This window comes from Solea senegalensis, linkage group LG10 (genome assembly GCF_019176455.1).
Source record: "Solea senegalensis isolate Sse05_10M linkage group LG10, IFAPA_SoseM_1, whole genome shotgun sequence".
Taxonomy (NCBI): Eukaryota; Metazoa; Chordata; class Actinopteri; order Pleuronectiformes; family Soleidae; genus Solea; species Solea senegalensis.
Window position 1 is genome coordinate 24,569,139 of NC_058030.1, and position 25,441 is coordinate 24,594,579.

Consider the following 25,441-nt stretch of genomic DNA (forward strand, 5'->3'; position numbering starts at 1 on the left):
GAAGAGTTAACACAAGATGAAAGAAGAGAACACAAGATGAGGAAAGAGTTAAACCAAGTTGAGAGAAGAGTTAAAACAAGATGAGAAGAGTTAAAACAAGATGAGAGAAGAGTTAAAACAAGAAGAGAGAAGTTAAAACAAGATGAGAGAAGTTAAAACAAGCGAGAGAAGAGTTAAAACAAGATGAGAGAAGAGTTAAAACCAAATGAAACTTCACAGAAATAAACATCACAGCACACAAATCTGTTGGTGGGCAAATTCATGGACCGACAAATGTCCATTTATACTTAATTTTATGTCCATCTGTCCCAAGAGGGCAGTACAGAGGTGATTTGATTTACTTTGATCTAAAATCGACAGAAACACAAAGTTCATTTGAAGATGAGACATTTTTAATATTTCTGGGATGTTTGATTTTAGAAATGTTCCTGCTCTCCTGCCGCCATATGAGCTGTGTGGGCGTGGTTTAACCCGGCGGGGCGGGGTTATGTGAGGTATGTGATTGGTCGACGGTGGCGTGACCGTGTCCGGTGCTGCCACTTCTGCTCATCCTCATCTGCACCACTGAGATCAGAACCAGGACCACCACCACAAGACCCATCAGAAGCGGAACCATGTCTCTGAGCAGCGACCCGAACTTCCAGCAGCTGCTGCAGTGGTACCAGGCCCACGGCCAGGACCTCCACATGAGGGACATGTTCGCCGCGGAGCCGGACAGATTCAGCCGCTTCAGGTGAGACTGAGGCCGGGCACCGTGACTCAGCACTTTATCGATCCGAGGCTCGATCAGTTCTTGTATAAATCTATCCATCAGCTTAATCCGATTGTTTCCGGGCTTCGCTCCTGCTTCCTCTGCGCGTCTGAAGGTCATCGTTAGTCTGCACGGAAACGTCACATCTGCGGTCACGTGACGGTGTTCACCGGCGCCACAGTCACGTTAAAGACGTGCTTAACCTTAGCCGCCACACTAAGCTAACAGAGCTAACCGTTAAAATGAGTAATAACAGACACTAACTGAAACTAGCTAGTTCCTGTTAGCGTCTGTCCGATAATGGAAGCAGCGTGTCGACGATTTCAGCGTGAACGAGGAAGAGGCTACGTGCTCTCACTCACATACACACACATTGTGTCTCTCTTACACACACACACACACACACACTGTGTCTCTCACTCACTCAAACACACACACACACTGTGTCTCTCACTTACACACACACTGTCTCTCACTCTCACACACACACAGTCTCACTCACACACATTGTGTCTCTCTTACACACACACACACACTGTGTCTCTCCTCCCACACACACACAGCACACACTGTGTCACTCACACACACACTGTGTCTCTCTCTCACTCACACACACACACACACACACACGATGTGTCACACACACTGTCTCTCACTCACTCACACACACACACTGTGTCACTCACTCACTCACACACACATACACTCTCATTCACATACACACACACACACACACACACATGCAGGTGTGTGTGTGTGTAAACCCCACATACTGACTGTGTGTCTCTGTTGGACAGCATGACTCTGGGGACAGACCATGGAGACATTCTGCTGGACTACTCCAAGAACCTGATCAACGAGGAAGTCATGTCCATGCTGATCGCCATGGTAACGCTATGTATTGTAACATTACACACACACGTATGTACGTGTTGAAACGCAGCTGAAACACAAAGGAAGTTTCTCTAAACACACTTTCAACACGCACACACACCAGGGGACAAAGGTCATGGCCAACAGATACAGCACGGTTAAAGATAATAAACAAATATTTAAAACCTTATATAAAGAGAGAAAATTCCAACATGAAGTTTAACTTTGAAAACAAAGATTTGTCCAATAAAATAAAAAGATGTAAAGTTTGACATGTTTCTCACGCTCTAATGTCGACAGGCAAAGTCACGCGGTGTCGAGGAATCCAGAGAGAAGATGTTCACTGGAGAGAAGATCAACTTCACTGAGGTACACACACACACACAAACAGTATATAGAACATACACAGATGTGGGCTCATGTTTAAACTATGTTGACACAGTGTGTGTGTGTGTGTGTGTGTGTGTTTAGGGTCGTGCTGTTCTCCATGTCGCTCTCCGTAATCGCTCAAACACACCGATCCTCGTCGACGGTAAAGATGTGATGCCGGAGGTGAACAGAGTTCTGGACAAGATGAAGGCCTTCTGTCACGTATGTAGAGTGTGCATGTGTGCGTGTGTGTGTGTGTGCGCGCGTGTGTGTGTAACAGCTAACGCGTGTGTTGCATCCACAGAAAGTCCGCAGTGGTGAGTGGCGAGGCTTCAGCGGGAAGAGCATCACTGACGTGGTGAACATAGGCATCGGCGGCTCTGACCTGGTGAGGAATTACTAATCTCACACACACACACACACACACACACACACACACACACACACACACACACACACACACTGCTGCCTCCATCACTAAGTTCTAATGTCTGATTTTGTCACTTCAGTGTTTGAAATCCAACGTTCAGATTGACCTCAATGACACAAAGTGACCACACGAGGCAGCAGTCTGTCAACATGCTTACCGTCTTACCTGTGTCGTAGGTGAGGTGATGGCTCCGCCCTGTGGGGGAGGGGCTTGTGTTTTATGTTGTGTGCTGGTGTTCCTCTGTTCAGGGTCCTCTGATGGTGACGGAGGCTCTGAAGCCGTACTCTGCTGGAGGACCCAACGTTTGGTTTGTCTCCAACATCGACGGCACTCATCTCGCCAAGACGCTCGCTCAACTCAACGCTGAGACCACGCTGTTCATCATCGCCTCCAAGGTGAACACACCCACTCACGCACCGCTGTCAAGTCACACATTTACATAGCTAACCGTGTGTGTGTGTGTGTACACACGTGCAGACATTCACCACTCAGGAGACCATCACCAACGCAGAGTCAGCCAGAGACTGGTTTCTGCAGTCAGCTAATGACGTGAGTGTGAAGATGATGATGATGATGATGATGATGATGATGATGAGGCCAAAGCTCAGTGATGATGTCACAGCTCATGTCCTCGTATTCTCCTTCACAGAAATCTGCTGTGGCCAAACACTTTGTGGCTCTGTCCACCAACGTGGTAAGTTTGATGAGCAGCGCAGTGTAATTCTTTTTACAGTGTAATCTCTCAGGCGTGTGTATTTTTTTACAGTGTAATCACAGGTGTGTTATTTTTTACAGTGTAATCTCAGCTGTGTGTGTTATTTTTTACAGTGTAATCTCAGGTGTGTGTTATTTTTCACAGCGTAATCTCAGGCGTGTATGTTATTTTTTTCAGTGTAATCTCAGGCACGTATGCTATTTATTTTTAACTTAAATGTTTTATTGAGTTTTGTGTGTGTATAATTTTTTTACAGTGTAATCTCAGGTGTGTGTGTGTTTTTTTACAGTGAAATCTCAGGTGTGTGTTTACAGTGTAATCTCAGGTGTGTGTGTGTGTGTGTGTGTGTGTGTGTGTGTGTTTTTACAGTGAAATCTCAGGTGTGTGTGTTTTTACAGTGTAATCTCAGGTGTGTGTGTGTGTGTGTGTGTGTGTTGTATTTTGTTTTACAGTGTATCTTCTCTCGCCCCCTCAGGTCAAAGTGAGAGAGTTTGGCATCGACACTCAGAACATGTTTGAATTCTGGGATGTGAGTTTGTGATCATGTGACTCATAATAAAAATCATAATGAGTGAGCATTGAGAGGTGCAGTGCTCAGTTGGTGACCTTTGACCTTTGTGTCTGTGTCATGTTTCAGTGGGTTGGAGGTCGTTACTCTCTGTGGTCAGCCATTGGTCTGTCCATTGCTCTTCACATAGGTACGCCTGACCTCTGAAGTGACCTGTGACCTCTGATTTCTGGAGTGACCCCTGACCTCTGGTGTGTTTCAGGTTTCGAGAACTTTGAGCAGCTTCTGTCTGGAGCTCACTGGATGGTAAATATGATAAATAATTAATAATACTGTGTGATGTCATCATGACCCAGAATCCTCTGCTCTGCAGGATAATCACTTCCGCAGTGCTCCTCTGGAGAAGAACGCTCCGGTGCTGCTCGCTCTTCTCGGAGTTTGGTACGTCAACTTCTTCAAGGCGGAGACTCACGCCATGTTACCGTACGACCAGTACATGCACCGCTTCGCCGCCTACTTCCAACAGGTGCGTGATGATGTCCCAGACGTGTCACATGATCAAAACTTTAAATCAAAGCTCTTTGACTCCACACTCGAGGAGCCTCAGGTACATTAGTGTGGACTGATGATGTCATCGCTGAAGTCACTGATGACATCATCGGTCAGTGATGTCATTGATGATGACGTTTTTCTGCTTGTTGTCTCCTCAGGGCGACATGGAGTCTAACGGGAAGTACATCACCAAAGACGGCGTCCGCGTGGACTACCACACTGGACCCATCGTGTGGGGAGAACCAGGGACCAACGGCCAACACGCCTTCTACCAGCTCATCCACCAAGGTCTGCCTGTTACCATGGCAAACATCATTACCCATGAGCCTCCGCCGCTCAACCACCTTCACTGACTCGTGCGTGGTGCCTAGTGTTGTAGTCAAGACCACCTGAACCGAGACCAAGTCGAGACCAAGACCACATATGATTGATATCCCCACAGTTGTGGTCTTGAAATAAAATCCCGCTTTGTCCGAGACTGAGACAAGGCCGAGTAAAAATGCAGTCGATACCAAGACGAGACCTCCAAAAAGTGGCCTAAGTGGACCAAGACCGATCTTGAGTACTACAACACTAGTGGTGCCTTCACTGACTCAGTGTTTTCACTGACTCGTGCGTGTTGCCTTCACTGACTCGGTGCAAAGTGCCTTCACTGACTCGGTGCCTTCACTGACTCGGTGTGTGGTGCCTTCACTGACTCAGTGCCTTCACTGACACTGACTCGGTGCACAGTGACTTCACTGACTCGGTGCCTTCACTGACTCGTGCGTGGTGCCTTCACTGACTCGCTCATTTCTCTACAGGAACTCGTATGATTCCTGCTGACTTCTTCATTCCTGCTCAGACTCAGAATCCAATCAGAGACAACCTCCACCACAAGGTAACGCCCCCATGTGGCTCAGCACTTCCTGTCAGAGCAGGTCAGGTGACGCTGCGCTCTCTCCACAGATCCTCACGGCTAACTTCCTGGCTCAGACTGAAGCTCTGATGAAAGGGAAGACGGCTGCAGAGGCTCGTACAGAGCTGGAGGCCGCCGGCGTGCACGGAGACGCTCTGGAGAAGCTGCTGCCGCACAAAGTAACGACAACGCACTTACACATGAACGTTAACGTGGTGTAAACATGTGACCTAAGAGGTTTTAGCTCCGCCCTTTCTGTGTTCGTCAGGTGTTCCTGGGAAACAAACCGAGTAACTCCATCGTCTTTAGGAAGCTGACGCCATTTGTGCTCGGCGCTCTGGTTGGTGAGTGATGGCGCCACACGCAGGACAGAGAGAGAACTACGCACTGACATCACTTCCTGTCAGAACAGTTAACTGATCTTTGTTTTTCCAGCCATGTACGAGCACAAGATCTTCGTGCAGGGCGTCGTCTGGAACATCAACAGCTACGACCAGTGGGGGTGAGGTCATCATTCAATCACTTCCTGTTTTCCTCGGGAGCGCTGTCATGGAGACACTGCAGGGGGAGGGTCTCACAACGTTTGAATTTACATATTTATCCGAATGCGTGTCAGCTGACGGTGAAACTCCTCCCCCTCAGTGTCTCAGGAAGTTCAACATGAGCTAGCAAAGAGGCTAACGACTTCACTTCACTAGCTGTCAGTCATGTTCACAAATTAACTGATCAACTGCTCTTTCCCCTCCCCCTCTGTAACTCCTCTCTTTCTCTTCCTGCCCCTCCCTCTCTGTGACCCCTCCCCCTCTCAGTGTGGAGTTGGGGAAACAGTTGGCGAAGCAGATCGAGCCTGAGTTAAAGGACCAGTCTGAAGTTTCCTCTCATGACTCGTCCACTAACGGCCTCATTAACTTCCTGAAGAAGAACTTTGCCTGAATCCTGGCTCCGCCTCTTCCTGCTTTGATGTTTGCTGGACACACACCCCTTCCCTCCGCTGCTACCCTCTGATTGGCTGAGGAATCGAGCACCTTTGTGTCTGTTTCACTGTAAAACCTCAATGTGTAGATTAAACTGTTACTGTAGACACACACACACACACACAGTAAACTTACACACACACACAGTAACTTCCTGTTTGTGTCATCACTTCCTTTGTTGTGATCCAAATCTTTAACTTTAAATAAAAGAATCTATAATCACTGAGGTGTCCTTTTGTGTCTTCTGTCCTTTAGCGTCCTCTGTAGGTTTGTGTCCTCTGTCCTTTTGTGTCCTCTCTCCTTTTGCGTCCTCTGTCTTTTTGTCTTCTGTCCTTTTGCGTCCTCTGTCCTTTTGAAGGAGCAGCTGAGTGTGGAGGACAGGGACCTTGGACAGACAAGACAGAGGGAGGAGGTTTTGAGGAAACGCCTTTAACATACCTGTGCAGGTGTGTGAGTGGGCGGAGCCTGTGATGACATTACTGAGTGGAGCTGAGCTCAGAGCAGATAACGACGATGATGATGATGATGATGTTCTGCTGCGGTGTCGCAGCTGCCGCCGTCTGCGTCTTCACGGTGGTGTGGAGGCGAGCAGAGGGTCGTGATGATGGACGTGGGGGCGGGGCCAGTGGCGTCCTGTGGACAACCGCCCTGTTGGCCGCCGCCCTTTGTTACATTGTCTCTCCTGCTGTGAGCGGAGTCGTCGTCCTGTGCTGCGTCCTGATGAAGATCTGTGTGAGGAAGAGGAGAGGAGACCTGAGGACGAGGGGGGCGGTGCTTATCACAGGTGACACACACACACACACAGCTGTGCATGGGGGTATTCCATCAACGTAGCTAAGAATTGCCAGACTTAGGTGTAAGCTTGAAGCTTGACTAAGTTCCACTTCCCAATCTAGCTCCAAGTCGTTCCATCAAGTGAAATCAGCTGGCTCCACCTGACGCTTAGTCAAGCCTCACCTGTTAAGCCTCAACTTGTGCACGCCCACAGGGAAAATAAAAAGCACATTCTAGTCGAGCGCGAAAACTGTGAAAAATGCCGAAAAGCAAGGGAAAAAGAGCGCAGCGGAGCAAACCCTCCTCATGGAGGTATATGAGGATTACAGCCACATAATCCCAAAGAAGGGCAATACCGCGGCAATCAATGAAGCGAGGGATGTGGCGTGGCAGAATATTGGCGACAGGCTGAATGCGTAAGTGACAAAGAAAATGAAGTATTTCATCATGTTATATAAATCCTCCATCAAAGGGACAAAATATATGTAGACAATAATCTACCAATTGATTTCTTGATGGTTTTTGTTTTAAACTAATCAATTATGTGGACCTATTAATGCAAACAAATCCCAAAAATGAAAAGGAAAATCCCCAAAAAACAAAAAGACAACCCTAATAAGTAACATTCATATGAACATAATTAAAACAGCATTATTGTTTCACTGCAATTTATGTGAAATTCTCCATATTTGATCATTTGGCAGCCCTAGTAGTAATGTTAGAACGTGATATTCATCACATTTATCAACTGAATGTTATGCAAATCGATGGGATAGCTTTCATTTATTTCCTGCATGGCCAATTGTATAGAATTGATATCATTTTCATTTAAGCCTGTCATTTTTACATGCTGTATTTAGTCCCAGATGCTATATGTTGACTTGTTTTATTTTCATCTTATTTTATGTAAAGCACTTTGAATCACCTTGTGCTATATAAAGTTGCCTTGCCTACATTTTTGATAATAATAGGCTACATTTAATCAACGTATTTTACATGACTCATCACATTTATCATACAATTGATGGTAGATTATTACATGAAGAAATGCAATGTTGGTTATCATTCTATAGGAAATAATCATATGACAGATCTATTGATTGTAAAAAAGTTATTATTTTTCTAGAATCATTTAGCAAATCAAGCAATTCAATGGAGATGTAAGTGAATGCAGGTGACAGCAAATCAATCATCTAATTGTGGTTTGGTGTTCATATTCAATCTTTTATTTTCAATGCCTCAATTTCCTTTTATTATATTTTTTTGCTAATTACTTTAATTTTGTATTTATTTTATATGTACTTATAGATAATATATAATTATTAGTGTAAATAATTTCTTTAATACATTTTATTATATATTTTATGTTTTACATATTATTTTATCATTCCATGACAGTTGTGTGTCTCTGTTTCTGTCTATTGGACATTCTTTGATCATAGATGGTGCTAAGCTTCACTTTTAGCCTGCTACAGACCAGGTTTACCCGGCAGCATAAGTTACCATGGTTACTTGGCTGGCATTCACATTAGCCACCTTGGTGGAACAGGGTTGAGGCTCAGATTGATGGAACGGAAACCTGAGCCACAGTTATGGCTTAGCCATGGTTGAGCCTTAGCCAGAGGCATAGTTTCCATGGTTACTGAGTTTGGGCTAATCTCAGCCTCTTTGATGGAACGAACTCTCACTCATATTAGCCAGACTTGGCCATTTAAGCTTGGCTTTGCGTTTAGTCTGCTTGATGGAATACCCCCCAGGTCAAAGGAGAGGCTGAACACACACACACACACACACACACACAGTGAGTGTCTGGTGGGGGCGTGGCTTTTGCTCGTCGTCATGGAGACAGATTTAATCGAAAGTCAGTTTCAGTCAGACAAGAAAAACAGGACAAGAGTTCAGGTCACGTGATCACAGGACGGCCACCATGACAACCAGCACGAGTAACACAAGGTGTCAGAATCAGAACCAGAGAAGGAGGGAAGAGTATTTTAAGTATTTTGTAAGTGTTTGTTTAAGAGGTGATTAAATCAAACGCTCCCGTGCGTCTCAATAAAGAAACATTTGTTGTGATTGGTCTGTTCCTCATGGAGGTTGTGACTCTGGCTTTGGCCACACCCTCGCGCTGCAGCTGAGTCACATGGGCGTGACGGTGTTCGCAGGAGTGTTGGACATGAAAGGGGGCGGAGCTCAGCGTCTGAGAGCACGAGCGTCTGAGAAGCTGCAGGTGCTGCAGCTCGATGTGACGGACAGCGTCCAGGTGGAGACGGCGCGTCAATACGTCTGCGCTCAGGTGGGACGCACAGGTACGTGTCCCTCTGACGTCAGTGTCTCACTGCAGTCTCAAGAGTCCACAGCTATCAATGTCTTTTCTCACAGGTCTCTGGGGTTTGGTGAACAACGCAGGAATCCTTCCGTGTCCCGCAGATGCCGAGCTCCTCCCACTCTCTGACTACAGACGCTGCATGGACGTCAACTTCCTGTCAGCTGTCCACATGTGTCAGGTCTTCCTCCCTATGCTGAGACGCTCACGAGGACGCATCGTCAACGTGTCCAGCCTGGCAGGTACAGGGGACATGTCTCATTTTACATTTGACTGTTGCTGTGGTCTCCGTAACTTCCTGTGTGCAGCGTGGGGATGTCACCGTATATTCATATATTGTGAGAAACGCGATGAGTCGTGTGGAGAAGTTTCAATGAGACGTCTCACTGAGACATCAGAAAAACACATGGACACAAACCACCTCAGGCTAGCTACTGTTAGCTGTAGTTAGCAAAAGCAGTGGATAAACTCTCCATGGTATTTTCACAGATAAAAACAAAATGTATTGTGGAACAAATAAAACTGAAGTGATGACGTTGTTGAAGTTGAGGTTGTTGAAGTTGAAGTCGTTGCAGTTGTTGAAGTTGAGGTTGTTGAAGTTGTTGCGATTGTCCCCCATTTTCTTTTCACCTCAACCGGTCGAGGCAGATGCTGCACGTGATTCTGGTTCTGTCAGAGTTTTTTCTCTCCACTGAAGTCCAGTGTTTGTTCATTGAACTGTTGTGTTTCTCTGCTCCATGATGTTGTCTATGTACAGAGACCTGAGATCATGTATGTTATGATTTGGCTGAGGTTGTAAATCTGATGTGCAGTGAGTTCTTTCAACAAGAACTTACAGCAATGCTGGTTACATACTGCAGCTTTAATGAGATCACTGTAACTAATGACTGTAGTTTGACTCACTCTTCAATAAATAAATCAGTAAAGGCCACGCCTCCTCCTCTTGTCCTGCAGCTGAGGTTCCGATGCCGCTGTTCGCTGCGTACGGCGCGTCTAAAGCTGCACTCAGCGCTTTCTCCACCATGATGAGACTGGAAACTTCTCAGTGGAACGTGAACGTGTCACTGATCCAACCATCAGGGTTCAGAACCAGTGAGTGAGGAAGATGATGGTGATGGTGGTAGTGATGATGACGATGAAGATGATGATGATGGTGGTGGTGATGATGATGATGGTGACAATGTCATCGTCTTTTTCCTGTCAGATCTGTTTGGGGACAGTGATGTCATTTGTCGTTACAAAGACCACCTCCTGGCGTCGGCGTCCTCTGAAGCCAGAGAGGATTATGGGGACTCATACATCTTGTCCCTCCCCTCCTGTCTGTCCTCCATGTCCCAGACTTCGGCAGAGGATCTGTCCCCTGTGGTGGACGCCATGTGTCACGCTCTGCTGTCTGTCCATCCCAGAGCCGTGTACTCACCTGGACAGATGGGCTGGCTGCTGCCGTTCCTCCACCGCCACTGTCCCACCGCCATCTTTGACCTCATCATCACCACGCTCATTACATACAAAGTAGGTGAGCCTGCAGGACTGAGGACCACCTGAGACGTCTGCGTCTCCTCCAGTTTCTTTTAATTCACGTCTTACTTTGAAAATGTTTATGGTGAAAAGGTTTTTTCTCAGATTAATTCCATGTGATTATTTGAATCGGAGTTTTCAGGTTGTTTATTCTGATAAATCAACAGTAACACATTCTTCCTGCTGTGATGAATGGATGATGCATAATAAAAGGGTGAAACAGGTGTTTAATGGAAACACTTCAAAAAGAAAGACAGGATGTATAACATCCACAGAGAGGTTCAGTCCTGAGGTTTGACAAAAACTCTCTTCCTGTTTGTGTCGTCCAGCGACGATCGCTCGCGCTTCCTCACAAACTTCTTCTTCATGCTTTCGACTAAACTCTCGTACCTGAAGGAGACGACGACACAAACATGTCAAACGTGTGATGATTCAAAAACAGTCAACACTGTGAAATATGATTTGACCTCAGAGCCATTTCTTCATCAGTGACGTCTGTCTTCATCCTGCTCTCCTCCTCCTCCTCCTTCTTCTCCTCCTCTTCACCTTTTCCATTCATCTTCATCAGCTTCTGTGACAACAAAAATCCAACTCATGTGATGATGATGTCAGAGACACACAATGACACACACACACACACATTGAGACACAAACCTCCACATCTGGACTGAAGCCTCTAAAGGACATGCGTCCATAAATCAGGTCCTCACAGGGAACAAAACTGTCCACCTCTATGATCTGGCTCCTGTAGGGGGCAGTAGAGACCCATCAGTGAAATCTACTTTGACAGCTTCTGTACACAATACATAATAACAATAGTAATAATAATAAACAATAACAAAGGGCTGCATGATGAATTGTTATAAAAATCTCAATTCACAACAAGTGGAAACACGCCGTACATTAACAAAATAATGTTCACAGTACAACAGAAGATTAAAGAGAGAAAACTATGAAAAGTGGATAGGTACAGAAATCCCAGTTTATGAACAGTTGAGTTGTGAGTGAAAAGACTGACTCTGTGCTCTTGAGCTCGGGGACGTCCAGGTACCAGTGTTCATCACTGATGATTCTCTTCTCCTCTTCCTCCAGCTGCTTCTTCGTCTCTTCGTCCAAACCTCTCTGCATGAACTGAACAAACGACGCCATCACACTTTATCCATTTATTCCGTCACAATTATCATTATTATTATTTATTACACTTTAAAACACGTTTTTAATAAAGTGCTGCAGTGTCTAAACCACGTGCCATTGTAGATACATGGTTAAAACATTAAAACACAGCTGCAGAAACTTAGTGATAATTAATATCTTTAAGTGAAATTAATGTACAAAACTGAAAAAATTACGACATACATTTTGTATAAATAATCAAAAGCAATCTCGTGGCATGAACTATTACATATTTAACACCCAGAGAGTTTTCAAGTTAACTCACTTATAAACCGAATTAATCACAGGCTCAGATTGTACAACAACATCATCTTTATTCAATATTTAGTAGAAGTTTGGGCCGTTTTTGAAGCACAAAACACAAAAAGTGACTCCTTTCTGAATGGACTTCTGCAGCTAACAGTTAGCAAACAACGCTTCACTCACCTTCATGCGCAGCAGGTTTTTGGAAAGTTTCACTGAGTCTCTGTCCATTGTGGTCACCCAGGGACAGACACGCCGAGGACACAACACCCGTGGTGGTTTGTTCTGTTCTGTTCTGGGTCTCAGGTCTAAAGCTAAAGCTAAAGCTAAAACTAAAGAAGCACGAGCAGCCGCTGCTAGAACACACTAGTCAAACGTCGAACAGCTCGGCAGAGTCAGACCACTTAATCGACCTCTGATATCATCAGACTGAACGTTGAGAAAACGATGTCAAAGTAAAAGTAAAACCTTTGACTTTTTATTTCTGAACATTTCACAGATTCTATGAAACAGTGAGCACAATGAGCGCCACCTGCTGCTGAGAAACAGTCTGACACACGTCAGTGAAAACCACAAGTTTCTGCAGTTTCATCAGGACAACCTGTGGAGACATTTCAGACTTTTTTGTTGTTGTGTTGAAACACAAACACAGACACAGACACACCCACTGCGGTCGTTTTTAAGTGCGCCTGTGCAGTCGAACTTACTGTGATTGCTGGGAGTCGGCTGAGAATCAGCGCTAGTTTGATACCGAGCGAGATCACTTCCGGTTTTCAAAATAAGACGTTACTAATACAAGTTCAATCATGCTGATTTTAAGACATTGGGTCACATTGTCCAGAAGCTATTGAACTAAATATTTTCCCTAATTTATTTAGATATTTACTGTACAATAACAACACTTTGGCCTATAAGTTCTGACAATGGTTGGTACAGTTTACCTCAGGGACATGCTGACGACTACCTGACTCATTATCAAGCTATTTTACTGTATCATTTTTGAGAAATTAAGCCTCAAAGTTGCCAAAGTTGACGGCTAATGTGTGAGTGGGTATGAAAGATGAGTGACAGAAATTGCGCTGCACATGTATGTACTGTAAGTGTGAGTGAATGGGTGAATGGCAAAACTGTAGTGGAGTCGTCAGCATGCTCCTGAGGTCAACCGTACCAACCATTGTCAGAACTTATGGGCCAAAGTGATTATATTGTACAGTAAAAATTGAGTTTTCTGCTTTTTTCTGAGTAAAAAAAGACAACTTTGATGATTAATTTCTCAAAAATTATACAGTAAAAAAGTGATTTTATTGTACAGTACAGTAAAAATCTAAATAAATTAGGGAAAATATTTCGTTCAAAAGCTTCTGGACAATGTGATCCAATGTATTAAAATCAGCACGATTGATTGCACTTGTATTAGTAACGTCTTATTTTGAAAACCGATCTCGCTCGGTATCAAACTAGCACTGACATTCTCAGTCGACCGTCAGTTCGACTACAAAGGCGTACTTACGGCTCATCATCATACGAATTACGGCTCACTTGACCACGCGAAGACGAATGGCGGCTCACTTGACCGCAGTAACACACCCACACAAACTTGTTTTTATATTTTAGCCTATCCATAACCTAACTCACAAAGATGCACATACAAGAACACACACACACCAATGGTTGAAAGTTGAACCAGAACCAGAGTCTCACTGACCCAGACCTAGTCCACATTGTTTAAATTGGTTGGTGGTGTCTCCTGCCCCCGTGTGGCTGCTCAGAGAAACTGCTGAACCACCAGCTCCTTCAGGGAGTGAGACACCTGTCCTCTCTCTGTGTCCTTCAGCCTCATCAGCTCCTCCTGCACCTGAGCCACCGGGCGGCCCAGTTCATAGCCCACGTCCACCAGCAGGTCTAAGAGCGCCACCCTGTGGCGGTCCAGTCCGTAGCGTCTGACCACAGGTAGCGCCCTCTGTGCCGCAGCAAACGCCTGCTCCGCACACTCCAGGTCACGGTAACAGACGGCGAGGGCGGAGAGGGTGGGTACGATGAGGGCGGGGCTTTGCCATGGCAACAGCTTCTCCTCCATCTCTAAAACTAGCTGCAGTTGTTCCAGTGTCAACCGTCCGCCAGCGCAGAGCGGCGCCAGCTGCTCACCAGAAGAACGCGCCGCGGCGGGGAAGAGTGGCGTAACGCTAACGCCGGCATTGGCGGCTAATAATCCTGGCCGCCAGGCCGCTCCAGAACAGCCGCTTCAAGGCAGACCTCCACAGCTGAACCCCTGCGCTGAGGAAGCCGCGCGCAACAGCCACGCACGTTGCCATCACACCTTGCAGAGAAAACAGCGGGTCCGCACTTTAGTCACATGATCTACAGCCTGGGAAACACTGGCCTACAGGGTGCTCTCAGATTCTAGATGTTGTGTAGGTCCCTGAAGAAGACCTACTGTGAGTTTAGTGCACGCCTGACTCCACCTCCAGAGGGGGCGCTGTAGCTCTCTATGATGAACGTTTGTGTTGTCAGGGTCAAAGACCGGCAAGGGCAAGTCTGAGTCCAGTCTGACTAAGTGTTTACATGCAGAAGTAATCAGACTATGAATCACATGATCCAGGTATGTTAGTCTGTCTAAGACCAGTTTGATTTTAGTCTGCCTAAGACCAGTTTGATTTTAGTCTGCCTAATTTAGTTTGATTTTAGTCTGCCTTAAGAATTCAGTTTGATTTTAGCTTTAGCCTTAAGCACACTAGCTTTGATTTTAGTCTGCCTAAGACCAGATTGATTTTAGTCTGCCTAAAACCAATTGATTTTTACCAGTTTGATTTTAGTCTGTTAGTGGATTTAGTCTGCTTAAGACCAGTTTGATTTTAGTCTGCTTTAACTTCATTGGATTTTCTTTAAGACCTTTAGTCTGCCTGCTTAGTTTTGATTTAGTCCCTCCAAACCAGATTATTTTAGTCTGCCTAAGACCTAAGACCAGTTTGATTTATTAAGATGATTTTAGTCTGCTTAAGACCAGCTTGACTTAATCTTTAAGACCAGCTTGATTTAGTCTGCTTAAGACAGTTAGATTTTAGTCCTCCTAAGACCTTTCAGTAAGACCAGCTTGATTTTTAGTCTGTTAAGACCAGTTTGATTTTAGTCTGCTTAAGACCAGTTTGATTTTAGTCTGTTTAAGACCAGTTTGATTTTAGTCTGCTTAAGACCGTTTGATTTTAGTCTGCTTAAGACCAGTTTGGTTTTAGTCTGCCTAAGACCAGTTTGATTTTAGTCTGCCTAAGAGAAACTGAGTGGTTTGTTTGTTTTCTTGTCTTCTGGAGGTTCTATGAAAGGTTCTGGAGGTTCTTGTTCAGAAGGTGAGTTATAGGTCACTTTAAAGGTTCTACTGATTGGTTTAGTCGTTGATAAAGTTCTTGTGGGTATTGAAGAGGTTCTGTGAGCGAGTCGTGGGACAGTGTGGATGTTCTTCAGGAGTCTGCGGCGGTCAGTGAGGAGGTTCTGCAGATCCTGTCCAAACAAAGACTCTCACCACGTGTTTCGACAGAGTTTGTTCAATGACACGAGATGTTGGGATTTCAAACAGCAGCCTGAGGGGGCGCTGTTGCCGCTTCACAGCCCGTAGATTCTCCTGCAGCTGCTTTGTGGTCAGACTGGAACAACCTGCACACACACACACACACACACACACACGATGTAACGCTTACTTAATTAAAACAACATGTGAGTTAAAGACAGAACCTGGAGTCAGAGAGTCCACATGAGTCCCGCCCCATTCTGGTCCTGGTCCTGGTCCTGGTTCTGCCATAGCATCCAGGAAAGTGATCCACAACAGTGTGTCGCCACCTGCTGATCAGTGAACGTCTCACCTGCTGATCCCTGAGGTCCAGAGGACGACTGTCCTCAAACACGCTTGTTATGAGCCGAGCACAGGAAACAGGAAGTGAGGGAGAGTGGGAAGTGAAAGCTAACAGTTCAGAGCAGTCACACACACACACACACATACTGTCAGGTAGGCGGAGTTAATCTCAACCACTCATCGGAAAGACTTTGAGGAGGTCACATGACAGGAAGTGAAGAGTCTGTTCTCAGGTTAAACACACACACACACGCTTGTTATATTGTTATTTTTGTCGTCCAGACTCAGATTATTATTGTTATTGTTCCTCAGATGTCACAATATTGACAGTCACATGTTATTGATCCATCATTGATCCTGAGCCGATCAATAACAAACATGTCAGCCAATCACAAAACAAGTTTAAACTGGTTAATTCCTTCAAACAGGGGAGGAAACTTTGTTCTTGTCCTTTTATTTTTCACATCCTGGAAAACGTTGAACTTTGACCTGTTTACTTTAAAGGGGCCAGATATGAGTGGTCTCTGATTGGACAAAGACAGACTGTTGTCCTTCAGGACATCAGTGGACACAGGACTCACACACTGACTCTTCCACGTGGACGATGGCTCCCAGTGTCTGCGTCTTCTTGTGCGTGGTGGTGTGTGTGTTGGGGGCGTCCCATGGCTGCCTGCAGGACCCTGCCTCAGCCTACACGCTCACCGGAGCCGTGTGCCGCCTCACGTACCCGGCTGCTGTCGTCTGTGAGTTCACTGAATGACTTTGTTTGATTTAAATTCATGTTTGTTCTAACACGCTCAGGGTTGAATTAGTGTTCATGTGCCAGTCTGCTGCTGGAGTGCAAAGATTTCTGGGATACAATCAGCTGTTCATTGTGTTTTTATTTTTGAAGTGAATGAAAAAACCACAAAGGTGATCGAGGCCGCATTCCAACATGCTCGCTACCCGAGTGTGAAAGGAGAGAAATCCTTGCTGTTGGTGGGTAAAGTTATGTACGGTCTGCACAAGTGAGTGGAACCAAACACGAGGAGCCTCACACACACATACAGAGTCTCACACACAAACACACACATACACAAGCAGGAAATGATGTCATGCTTTTGTACCTGCCCAGTTTAGAGATTCACAACCTGACGATTGGTCGAAGTGCGTTCGAGCTGCGTGCAGGTGAAGGCATCACCATGGAGATCAGCAACGTGTCGGCAGTCTTCAGAGGAACCATCGAGTACGGATATGGCAGCTGGCTGTGAGTCAGAGAACATGTGACCTTTGACATCACACGTCACATGACTCATTGGTCTACCTGCTAAATACTGAAAATATGTGTGTCTGTGTAGTTTTAACATAGCTTTAGTTAGCATAGCGTAAGTCACAGGAAAGAAATAAGCATAGCATTAATCACAGGAAAGTAGTTAGCATAGTATTAGTCACAGGATAGTAGTTAACATAGCATTACTCACAGGAAACAAATAAGCATAGCATTAATCACAGGAAAGTAGTTAGTATAGTATTAGTCACAGGAAACAAATAAGCCTAGCATTAGTCACAGGAAAGTATTTGGCATAGTATTAGTCACACGATAGTAGTTAACATAGCATTTGTCACAGGAAAGTAGTTAACATAGCAATAGTCACAGGAAAATAGTTAGCATAGCATTAGTTACATGAGAGTAGTTAACAGCATTAGTCACAGGAAAGTAGTTAGCATAGCATTGGTCACAGGAAAGTGGTTAGCATAACATTTGTCCCAGGGGAATAGTTAGCTTAGCAATAGTGGCAGTTTAGCTAACCCATGATAAAGTGATATTTTTGTTTTTGTTTCAGTGTCGTTTTATCGCAAACTCTGGACTTTGACATCGAGTCTCAGATTGATCTGGGAATCAAACCCAAACTCTGTGAGTGTCTTTCTGAGCTGATGATGTGTGTGTGAGAGACACGAGCTGATAACGGATGTGTGTGTGTGTGTGTGTGTGTGTGAGACATAAGCTGGTGATGGAAATGTGATAGAGTAAGTAGTTAGCTTATTATTAGCCACAGGGACCAATAAGTTAAAGGGGACACATTATGCAAAATCAACCTTTTAATCATTTCAATACTTATATTTGGGACTCTGGAGGCCCTACCAGTCGCCAAAGTGTGGAAAAATAATACTCAGTCATGTGTAAGTATAGGAGATAAAACACGCGATGTTGAATTCCCTGCGCTTATGACGGCAGCATGCGCATTTCACCGTGAATGTTACCACCCACCAGTAAGTTTACTTGGAGCTCCACCTTAGCTCCACCTTGTCCCTATAAAATGCGAGAGTGCAGGCGAGGGAGGAAGAGCGGTATTATGTCAACGCGGAGGGACAAGTGTGCTGTTGGTGGCTGCACAGTGGAGCACAGTGATTTACAGAGGATTTTATATATGAAGCTAATGTGCCGGATAAAGTCAGCAAACGTGTTTGTTCGCACCACTTCGCATCAGACTGCGGCCAGCGGTCGCCGTATTTAGTCAGCGACCGCATTTCACCAACATACAAACACACACATTTTTAAGAAAAGGTCAAATAGAGCTCATAACTGACCATTCTGACAAGTCGCACAAGTATCCTTGTGCTGATCGCCAGCTCCGGAGCACAGACTCAGTCTGATACAGTCACATACAGCAGCAGTTTATGCAGCGCGCCACTGGCGATCAGCGGTGCTGTCCCTAAGTCTGACATTGATTGTGGGGCCGCATGTTTGAGGTCTCCAGTTTAGAATAAGTGTGTGTGTGTAAGTGTTCCTGTCCTCTGTCCTCCTGTCCTCTGTCAGACTGTGCTAACGATAAAGTGGCGGCCGACACGTCCGACTGTTACCTGAGCTTTCATAAGCTCCGCCTCCATCTGCAGGGAGACAAAGAGTAAGTATGAGCGGAGCGGACACGTGTGTGAGTGTGAGACAGATGTGTGTGTTTGAGACATGCATGTATGTGAGACGTGTGTGAGACAGGTGTGTGTGTGAGACAGATGTGTGTATGTGAGACATCCATGTATGTGAGACGTGTGCGACAGGTGTGTGTGTTCACCTGTGTTTCCTGTTGTTGTTCAGGCCAAACTGGCTGAAGAAACTCTTCACTGACTTCATCACCTTCACTGTCAAACTGCTCATCAAGAGCCAGGTGAGGACAATAAAGCTTCTGCTGATGTTTGTAAACATTATCTTTTAAAACATTTTTAAACATTATGTTTGTTAACATTGTGTTTGTAAAATATTTGTAAACATTATGTTTGCAAACATTATGTTTGTAATCATTGCGTTTGTAAAGCATTATATTTGTAAACATTGTGTTTGCAAAACATTTGTAAACATTATGTTTGTAAACATTGTGTTTCTAAACATGCATGCAAACATTGTAAACATGTTTTGTAAACATTGTGTTTGTAAAACATTTGTAAACATTGTGTTTTGTAAACATTGTGTTTGTAAAACTTTATGTTCGTAAACATTGTGTTTGTAAAACATTTGTAAATATTATGTTTGTAAACATTGTGTTTCTAAACATTATTCTTGCAAACATTGTAAACATCTTTGTAAACATTGTGTTTGTAAAACATTTGTAAATATGTTTGTAAACATTGTGTTTGTAAAACATTTGTAAACATTGTGTTTGTAAACATCATGCTTGCAAGCATTGTAGACATTGTGTTTGCAAAACATTTGCAAACATTATATTTGTAAACATTGTGTTTATAATCATTATGTTTGAAAACAATCAGGTCAGTGCTTTTCATGAGTCTGTTCTCTGCAGGTTTGCAAGGAGATCAACAAGGTGGCGAATATTCTGGCTGATTTCATCCAGGACACTGCAGGTGAGTGTGACAGTGCACCTGTGTTCCAGGACCAAGTGTAAGTTTTTACCTGTCAAGTGAGGACCATGAGGACCATGAGGACACATTGACACAGGTTTAGAATTAGAGCCAGACATTGGATTGTGCTGAAGTCAGTGCCGACGATGTTGTGAGCGCCCCCTGCTGCTGAGACTCACTCTTCGAAAAAACATGGCTGCCGGCAGAGATTATATCCACTAAACAAAAGACTTGCGTCACAAAATCTACGTGCGTTTACGTCTTTATCTCTCACTGTTTGATAGACTTTTGTAAAGCACTCCAAAGCTCAGAAAATCAGTGGTTTTAGCTGCTGCCTCGCGTGGTCACTTTGTGTCACTGACACAAATAGGGCTAACCCATTTCAAACACTGAAGTGACAGAATAAGACATTTGATCTTAGTGATGGAGGCAGCCGTGGATCAACAACTCCCTTGTGTGTGACGTTAAAATCTCTGATTTTCTCTCTGGACTTTGGTGTGGATCTCACAGTGAGATAAAGACGTGATCATGTGACTCAGAGACTTAAAGTGCGTCCTCACAAAACCAGTGTAGAAACGTGTGTGTGTGTATGTGTTTACAGGGCAGTTCCTCAGTGATGGAGACATCAGTGTCGATATTGGTGTCACTGCTGCTCCTGTCATCACTGCCAACTACGTAGAGTCATATCACAAGGTAAATATGCAGCTGTGTGTGTGTGTGTGTGTTTTCATTTTTCATTGCTTATTGTTGTTGTTTTTTCATATCTTTCAGGGAGTGACTAATTACCACAATAGCTCCGCCCTCATCATTGACTCTGTCTTCCACCCGAGTCAGCTGACTGAGAACAGGATGCTGTATTTCTGGTTGTCAGGTGTTTATTTGTTCTCACGACAGATTTTCTGTCATCATGCGTGTTTTAACACATACTTAAGTGTTTGTAACTATCACTAACTTTGTGTTATATATACAGTATGTATTGTTGTGTGGAAACTTTATTGACACTGTGTCTGAAAACAGATCAGATCTTTAACCCCATGATCGCCGCTGCTCACAAAGATGGCCGCTTCCAGCTCAGCATCTCTGGGGCGGAGCTTACCGTGAGTAAAACCGCGTAATAAACGTAATGTTTCTACGCATTTTCCTGTAGCGAACATGTGCTCTGAGTTTATACATGATATCATTTCTTATGACTCTTTTCCATCACACACTTCTGTTTCAGTCTTGTTGTTTCCCATGACATCATAGCTCCTCCTCAAAGTGGGCGGGGTCATCACAGCATGGTTTTCTCCACGACACAAACACAAACTAGTGACTTGTAAAGCAGTTGTTTTGGGTGAAAGTGAATCATTAGAATCCTTAGTTCCGATGAGTTGACCGAATGGTTCAGTCCTTCAGTGACTGAAGTGAAATCCCAATGAACGTGATGACGATGTTGCCGTCTCTCAATCCTCCAGAAACATTTTTAACTCTTTCTAATTTTGAGCTACAGTTGGACACTCTCAGACCAGTCAGTGGGATTAGGGATTATAAATACATTTTGAGATTATGAGTAGATTTTGTGATTATAAATACATTTTGTGATTATAAATACATTTTGGGATTATAAATAAATTTTGGGATTAAAAAGGAGAGAAGGGCGTTCTCCAGGAATTAACTGGTTGTTGATAGAGCGGCAAGGTGTATGGGGTGTGTCCCCGTTAAAAGACACGGATGCAGATGTCCAGTTTAGTGTTGGATTTATTGAACTGTGGTTTACGCACAATAAACCCAGAATGTACAGGCGAAAGTTAAGAAAACAAACAAGGGAAAATCACGAGCCATCCACCGCCACATCAGGTGGAAAACGGAACCTAAACAGTACGGCATCTCACACACATGTGTGGTGCGTTCAATAGCGTCGGAATGGCTAAAACTGAAAACTGAACAGTATTCAATCGTAAACTCCTAAACAACTTGGGCTTTCTAACAGTGATTATAAGTAGATTTTGGGATTATGAGTAGATTTTGGGATTATAAATAGATTTTTCAGTCTTTTTAAAGGCGACATCGAATGCTTGTATCACACATATATGTTAGTTATGGAGGTCTACTTACATATATTAACTTGTTTTCATGGTTAAAAACCTCCTTGACGCTCTCGTCAGCCGCGCTGTTTCAGACCAAAACCACACCCCCAGAACGTGGACTGTGTTGTGATTGGCCAGCCAACGAGAGCTTTTCCACTGTCCTGTGATTGGCCAGGTACCTGGAAGTGACGTAATTGGTAGGCCAGCTCTCAGATACACAGCTCCCCCTCTGGCACGGTGGATGCTCTGCATCTCAGCAGCTACAACGAGAGTAGTTCTTCTTCTTCTGCGGTTGAATGTACGCAACCGGATGTGCCCGGACTAGTTCCCGCACCAGGAGGCGCTACAGTGGTGAGAGGAGTGGGGAGGATTTCTGATGATGACATCAAATTGCGGAAGTGTCGATCCACTTCGCAGAGCCCAGGAAAACAATACAACACTATTTTCTCAGCAGTGGCTGAACTGTTTGTTCTGAAACTTTAGGGTTTCATAAACGAGGTAATGACGCAGACACACACAAACGCAGCGTTATTGGAGCTTCCGGTCTACGTCGTCGTTAACTTTGATCTACAGTTGGACGTTGACCAATCAGAGACCGGCAGTCTGGTGATGTCACATGTTACTATGGGCTGATGGAGGAGAGAACACAGAGTGGAGTCAGATGTGTGATGCTGATTATTGTTGACTTTATTTATTAAAAATGATCCATAATCTCACCCATCAGCAGTGATTAACATTACTCACAACATTCACCCTTTTCTTGTTGTTATTGTGTTGTTGGGCGGGGCTTAGACAGAGGTCATTGATGTTAAAATAAATCTCTTTTTTTTCAGGAACTTTTCAACAGGAGTCTCTGCAGCGTCACACCTGAGTTTATACAACAGGTACGACACTTATATAAAATATACACAACTTATATATGTGTGTACTTACGTGTGTGTGTGTGTGTGTGTGTGTGTGTGTCAGTGTCTGTGGGACTCAGATTCTCCAGAACTCAGACTGTGGACTTCATCTGTTCCTTTCCTCAACACGTCCACCTTGGGATCGACTGTGTGGGTGGAGACATCTGGTCAGCTGACCTGTGGGCGGAGTCAAAGCATTCCAACACTCTTCTTTCAAACGGTATTTTTTGCCACTTTGTAACTTCTGATAACTACGATGTTTTTCTGAAGCTAAAATGTTTAAAAGATCAGAACATGTTTGAAAAAAGATGAAAGAACGACTTAAAAAGATCAAAGTGTCGAATAAATTAAAATAATTGTAACAACTAAAGCTTAATGAATGAACTGTGTGTGCGTGTGTGTGTGTGTAGAGGGTGGTCGTGGACGTCACAGCGTCTTATTCAGAGAAGCAACTCTTCCTCCAGAGAAACTCTTCACAGTAAGAAACGTCATGTTTTTAACGCCACTTTGTTTCACTGTGGTTGTTTTAATATGCTTTATAAATAAAGTTGGACTGATTTATTTGTTGCGTTGATTGTGCGTCTTGGTTTTTTCTCTCCAGGATTTTTGTGATTCGTGCTGATTTGACGTCACAAAACCAAACCGTACGAAAAACTCTGATGTTTTTTATGAACTCTGTGGAAATTTGATGAAAACACACAAACATGAAACGTGTGTGTGTTTGCAGCTGATCCATGAAGATGAAAGTGAAGATGAAGAGTTTGTCAGAGAAGCTGTGGAGAAGATCGGAGTTCCTAAGGTTTTATCAGGTGAGTTCAATCTGACAAAGAAAAGAAATGAAATGTGAACAAGTTTTAAAGTCAAACAGTTTAACATCAGTGAACGATAACAACCGGATTTATCCCTTTAACTGTCTGACCTTTATTTCTGTCGTGCACCTGATCCCACTCCACTCCAGCAGGTGGCAGTGGTGGTGCATCTGTGTGTACTTCTACTTCAGTGGACAGTTTATGACACTTTGTGTCTGTGTGTGTGTGTGTGTGTGTGTGTGTGTGTGTGTTGTTTCCAGTTCTTCAGACAGAGATAACACGACTTCTGGACAAACAGGGAACAAAATTATTTGACATCATTCACCCTGAAGTGATTCCTCGAGACGTGAGTTTTCTTCTTGTCTTTGTTGTTGTTGTTTTTGTTGTTGTCTTTGTTGATGTACAATTTTCACAGTCCTTTGTTGTTGATGTCTTTGTTGTTCTGAATGGTTTCCATGGTTACGCTGTGTCTATCTGTGCTGCAGGGCTTCACGGTGATTCAGATGGACTTTGGTTTCCCTCATCACCTCCTGGTTGACTTCCTCAAGAAGACACTACAGTAACGCCGCAATGCATCATGGGACGACAGAACTGGACTAAACACGCCTCTATTTTATTTTGAAACTTAACTCATTGGCTGCCATTGACTGCTATAGACGTCAATTCGATCACTGCTCTGAAAATAGCTGACAGCCAATGAGAATGTTAAAGAATGAAAATAAAATGAAATGTTGTTTATTTAGAAATTAGATTCAACTGAGTGCCTTAAATACGCTAAATAAATATAACTAGTAGCCAAGCTCTTACTTTTACTTTTTTGTTGAATTTACTTAATTTCTGTAACTTTTATGTTTGGTACTAACACGTTTCCATAATAAGCAAAACTGTATGTGTATATACACATACTGTATATACATATGTATACATATGTGTATACATATGTATATGTATATACACGTATACACATATGTATATACACGTATACACATATGTATATACATATGTATACATATATGTATATGTATATACACATATATACAGTATATGTGTATATTCATATGTATATATATATATATATATATATATATATATATATGATTTACTTAAATTATATAATTTAAATATTCGACAAAGACAACCCAAGTTAACACAAAATGCAGTTTTTAAGTGATGATTTTACTTATTATGGGGAAAAAACTATCCAAACCTACATGGCCCCATGTGAAAAAGTAATTGCCTCCTTGTAAAATCATCAGGTCACTGTGGTTAGTCACATATTTTGGAAAATGTTACTTGCCACACCCAGGCCTGATTACTGCCAGACCTATTGAATCAAGAGATGACTTAAATAGAATCTGTCAGACAAAGTGAAGTCGGCAAAAAGATCCCAAAAAAGGAAGACATCATGCTGCGATCTAAAGCAATTCAGGCACAATTGAGAAACTAAGTAATTGACATCTATCGGTCTGGAAAAGTTTACAAGGACCTTTTGAAAGCTTTGGGACTCCAGAGAACCACGGTGAGGGCCATTATTCACAAATGGAGAAAACATGGAACAGTGGGCAACCTTCCCATGAGTAGCCAGCCGACAAGAATTACCCCAATAGCGCAGCAACGACTCATGTAAGAGGTCATAAAAGAACCCAGAACAACATCTAAAGAACTGCAGGCCTCACTTGCCTCAGTTAGGGTCAGTGTTTATGACTCCACCATAAGAAAGACACTGGGCAAAAAGAACATTAAGGTTTGTCTCAATTTTGCCCAAAAACATCTTGATGACCCCGAAGACTTTTGGGAAAATACTCTGTGGACTGACGAGACAAAGGTTGAAGGTGTGTGTTCCACTACATCTGGCGTAAAAGTAACACCACATTTCAGAAAAAGAGTCAAA

At 43.8% G+C, this 25,441-nt stretch overlaps 5 protein-coding genes across 6 annotated transcripts; 3 read left to right on the forward strand and 2 right to left on the reverse strand.

The window, feature by feature from the left end:
* Nucleotides 1-501: 501 nt before the first annotated feature.
* Nucleotides 502-6,292, forward strand: gpia (glucose-6-phosphate isomerase a). The gene is made up of 18 exons (XM_044035241.1): nucleotides 502-733; nucleotides 1,549-1,639; nucleotides 1,925-1,993; nucleotides 2,096-2,215; nucleotides 2,298-2,381; nucleotides 2,672-2,818; nucleotides 2,901-2,972; nucleotides 3,073-3,117; nucleotides 3,614-3,667; nucleotides 3,776-3,836; nucleotides 3,909-3,952; nucleotides 4,020-4,172; nucleotides 4,357-4,486; nucleotides 5,002-5,078; nucleotides 5,147-5,275; nucleotides 5,365-5,440; nucleotides 5,532-5,598; nucleotides 5,906-6,292. The coding sequence occupies exons 1-18, from the start codon at nucleotides 615-617 to the stop codon at nucleotides 6,027-6,029; spliced, it is 1,662 nt and encodes a 553-aa protein (XP_043891176.1). The 5' UTR covers nucleotides 502-614; the 3' UTR covers nucleotides 6,030-6,292.
* Nucleotides 6,293-6,352: 60 nt separating this feature from the next.
* Nucleotides 6,353-10,910, forward strand: hsd17b2 (hydroxysteroid (17-beta) dehydrogenase 2). The gene is made up of 5 exons (XM_044035248.1): nucleotides 6,353-6,854; nucleotides 8,938-9,150; nucleotides 9,224-9,409; nucleotides 10,122-10,259; nucleotides 10,372-10,910. The coding sequence occupies exons 1-5, from the start codon at nucleotides 6,584-6,586 to the stop codon at nucleotides 10,710-10,712; spliced, it is 1,149 nt and encodes a 382-aa protein (XP_043891183.1). The 5' UTR covers nucleotides 6,353-6,583; the 3' UTR covers nucleotides 10,713-10,910.
* Nucleotides 10,895-12,921, reverse strand: mphosph6 (M-phase phosphoprotein 6). Its single transcript, XM_044035250.1, has 5 exons — nucleotides 12,285-12,921; nucleotides 11,704-11,816; nucleotides 11,340-11,430; nucleotides 11,153-11,256; nucleotides 10,895-11,075 (listed from the first exon to the last, which is right to left on the reverse strand). The coding sequence occupies exons 1-5, from the start codon at nucleotides 12,330-12,332 to the stop codon at nucleotides 10,967-10,969; spliced, it is 465 nt and encodes a 154-aa protein (XP_043891185.1). The 5' UTR covers nucleotides 12,333-12,921; the 3' UTR covers nucleotides 10,895-10,966.
* A 480-nt stretch (nucleotides 12,922-13,401) lies between these two features.
* On the reverse strand, nucleotides 13,402-16,041 carry snx20 (sorting nexin 20). The gene is made up of 3 exons (XM_044036101.1): nucleotides 15,825-16,041; nucleotides 15,574-15,746; nucleotides 13,402-14,238 (listed from the first exon to the last, which is right to left on the reverse strand). Exons 1-3 carry the CDS (start codon nucleotides 15,889-15,891, stop codon nucleotides 13,867-13,869), a joined length of 612 nt encoding a protein of 203 aa, XP_043892036.1. The 5' UTR covers nucleotides 15,892-16,041; the 3' UTR covers nucleotides 13,402-13,866.
* A 104-nt stretch (nucleotides 16,042-16,145) lies between these two features.
* LOC122775410 (cholesteryl ester transfer protein, plasma) lies at nucleotides 16,146-24,349 on the forward strand. Of its 2 annotated transcripts, XM_044035264.1 has the most exons (18): nucleotides 16,146-16,175; nucleotides 16,447-16,685; nucleotides 16,835-16,949; nucleotides 17,057-17,188; nucleotides 17,766-17,836; nucleotides 18,740-18,827; nucleotides 19,016-19,085; nucleotides 19,716-19,776; nucleotides 20,375-20,466; nucleotides 20,545-20,644; nucleotides 20,791-20,870; nucleotides 22,673-22,723; nucleotides 22,806-22,961; nucleotides 23,152-23,219; nucleotides 23,343-23,385; nucleotides 23,469-23,550; nucleotides 23,811-23,896; nucleotides 24,036-24,349. In XM_044035264.1, the coding sequence occupies exons 2-18, from the start codon at nucleotides 16,547-16,549 to the stop codon at nucleotides 24,111-24,113; spliced, it is 1,512 nt and encodes a 503-aa protein (XP_043891199.1). In that variant the 5' UTR covers nucleotides 16,146-16,175; nucleotides 16,447-16,546; the 3' UTR covers nucleotides 24,114-24,349. The 2 variants fall into 2 exon arrangements, with proteins under 2 accessions (XP_043891199.1, XP_043891198.1); XM_044035263.1 differs by lacking the exon at nucleotides 16,146-16,175 and having other exon boundaries at nucleotides 16,201-16,685.
* The last annotated feature ends 1,092 nt before the right edge of the window (nucleotides 24,350-25,441 follow it).

Coding starts and splice junctions, on each gene's coding strand:
- gpia (XM_044035241.1), top strand. CDS start 615: ATGTCTCTGAGCAGCGACCCGAACTTCCAGCAGCTGCTGCAGTGGTAC. Junction 3,837..3,908: donor GTCCATTGCTCTTCACATAG/GTACGCCTGACC, acceptor GGTGTGTTTCAG/GTTTCGAGAACTTTGAGCAG. Junction 4,487..5,001: donor CTACCAGCTCATCCACCAAG/GTCTGCCTGTTA, acceptor ATTTCTCTACAG/GAACTCGTATGATTCCTGCT.
- hsd17b2 (XM_044035248.1), top strand. CDS start 6,584: ATGATGATGATGATGATGTTCTGCTGCGGTGTCGCAGCTGCCGCCGTC. Junction 6,855..8,937: donor GGGGGCGGTGCTTATCACAG/GTGACACACACA, acceptor TTCCTCATGGAG/GTTGTGACTCTGGCTTTGGC. Junction 9,151..9,223: donor CGCTCAGGTGGGACGCACAG/GTACGTGTCCCT, acceptor CTTTTCTCACAG/GTCTCTGGGGTTTGGTGAAC.
- mphosph6 (XM_044035250.1), bottom strand. CDS start 12,332: ATGGACAGAGACTCAGTGAAACTTTCCAAAAACCTGCTGCGCATGAAG. Junction 11,817..12,284: donor AAAACCTGCTGCGCATGAAG/GTGAGTGAAGCG, acceptor TCGTTTGTTCAG/TTCATGCAGAGAGGTTTGGA. Junction 11,431..11,703: donor CCCGAGCTCAAGAGCACAGA/GTCAGTCTTTTC, acceptor TGCCCCCTACAG/GAGCCAGATCATAGAGGTGG.
- snx20 (XM_044036101.1), bottom strand. CDS start 15,891: ATGGCAGAACCAGGACCAGGACCAGGACCAGAATGGGGCGGGACTCAT. Junction 15,747..15,824: donor TGTGGACTCTCTGACTCCAG/GTTCTGTCTTTA, acceptor GTGTGTGTGCAG/GTTGTTCCAGTCTGACCACA. Junction 14,239..15,573: donor GATCTGCAGAACCTCCTCAC/TGACCGCCGCAG, acceptor TCTGGTGAGCAG/CTGGCGCCGCTCTGCGCTGG.
- LOC122775410 (XM_044035264.1), top strand. CDS start 16,547: ATGGCTCCCAGTGTCTGCGTCTTCTTGTGCGTGGTGGTGTGTGTGTTG. Junction 18,828..19,015: donor CATCTGCAGGGAGACAAAGA/GTAAGTATGAGC, acceptor GTTGTTGTTCAG/GCCAAACTGGCTGAAGAAAC. Junction 23,551..23,810: donor AGTTCCTAAGGTTTTATCAG/GTGAGTTCAATC, acceptor TGTTGTTTCCAG/TTCTTCAGACAGAGATAACA.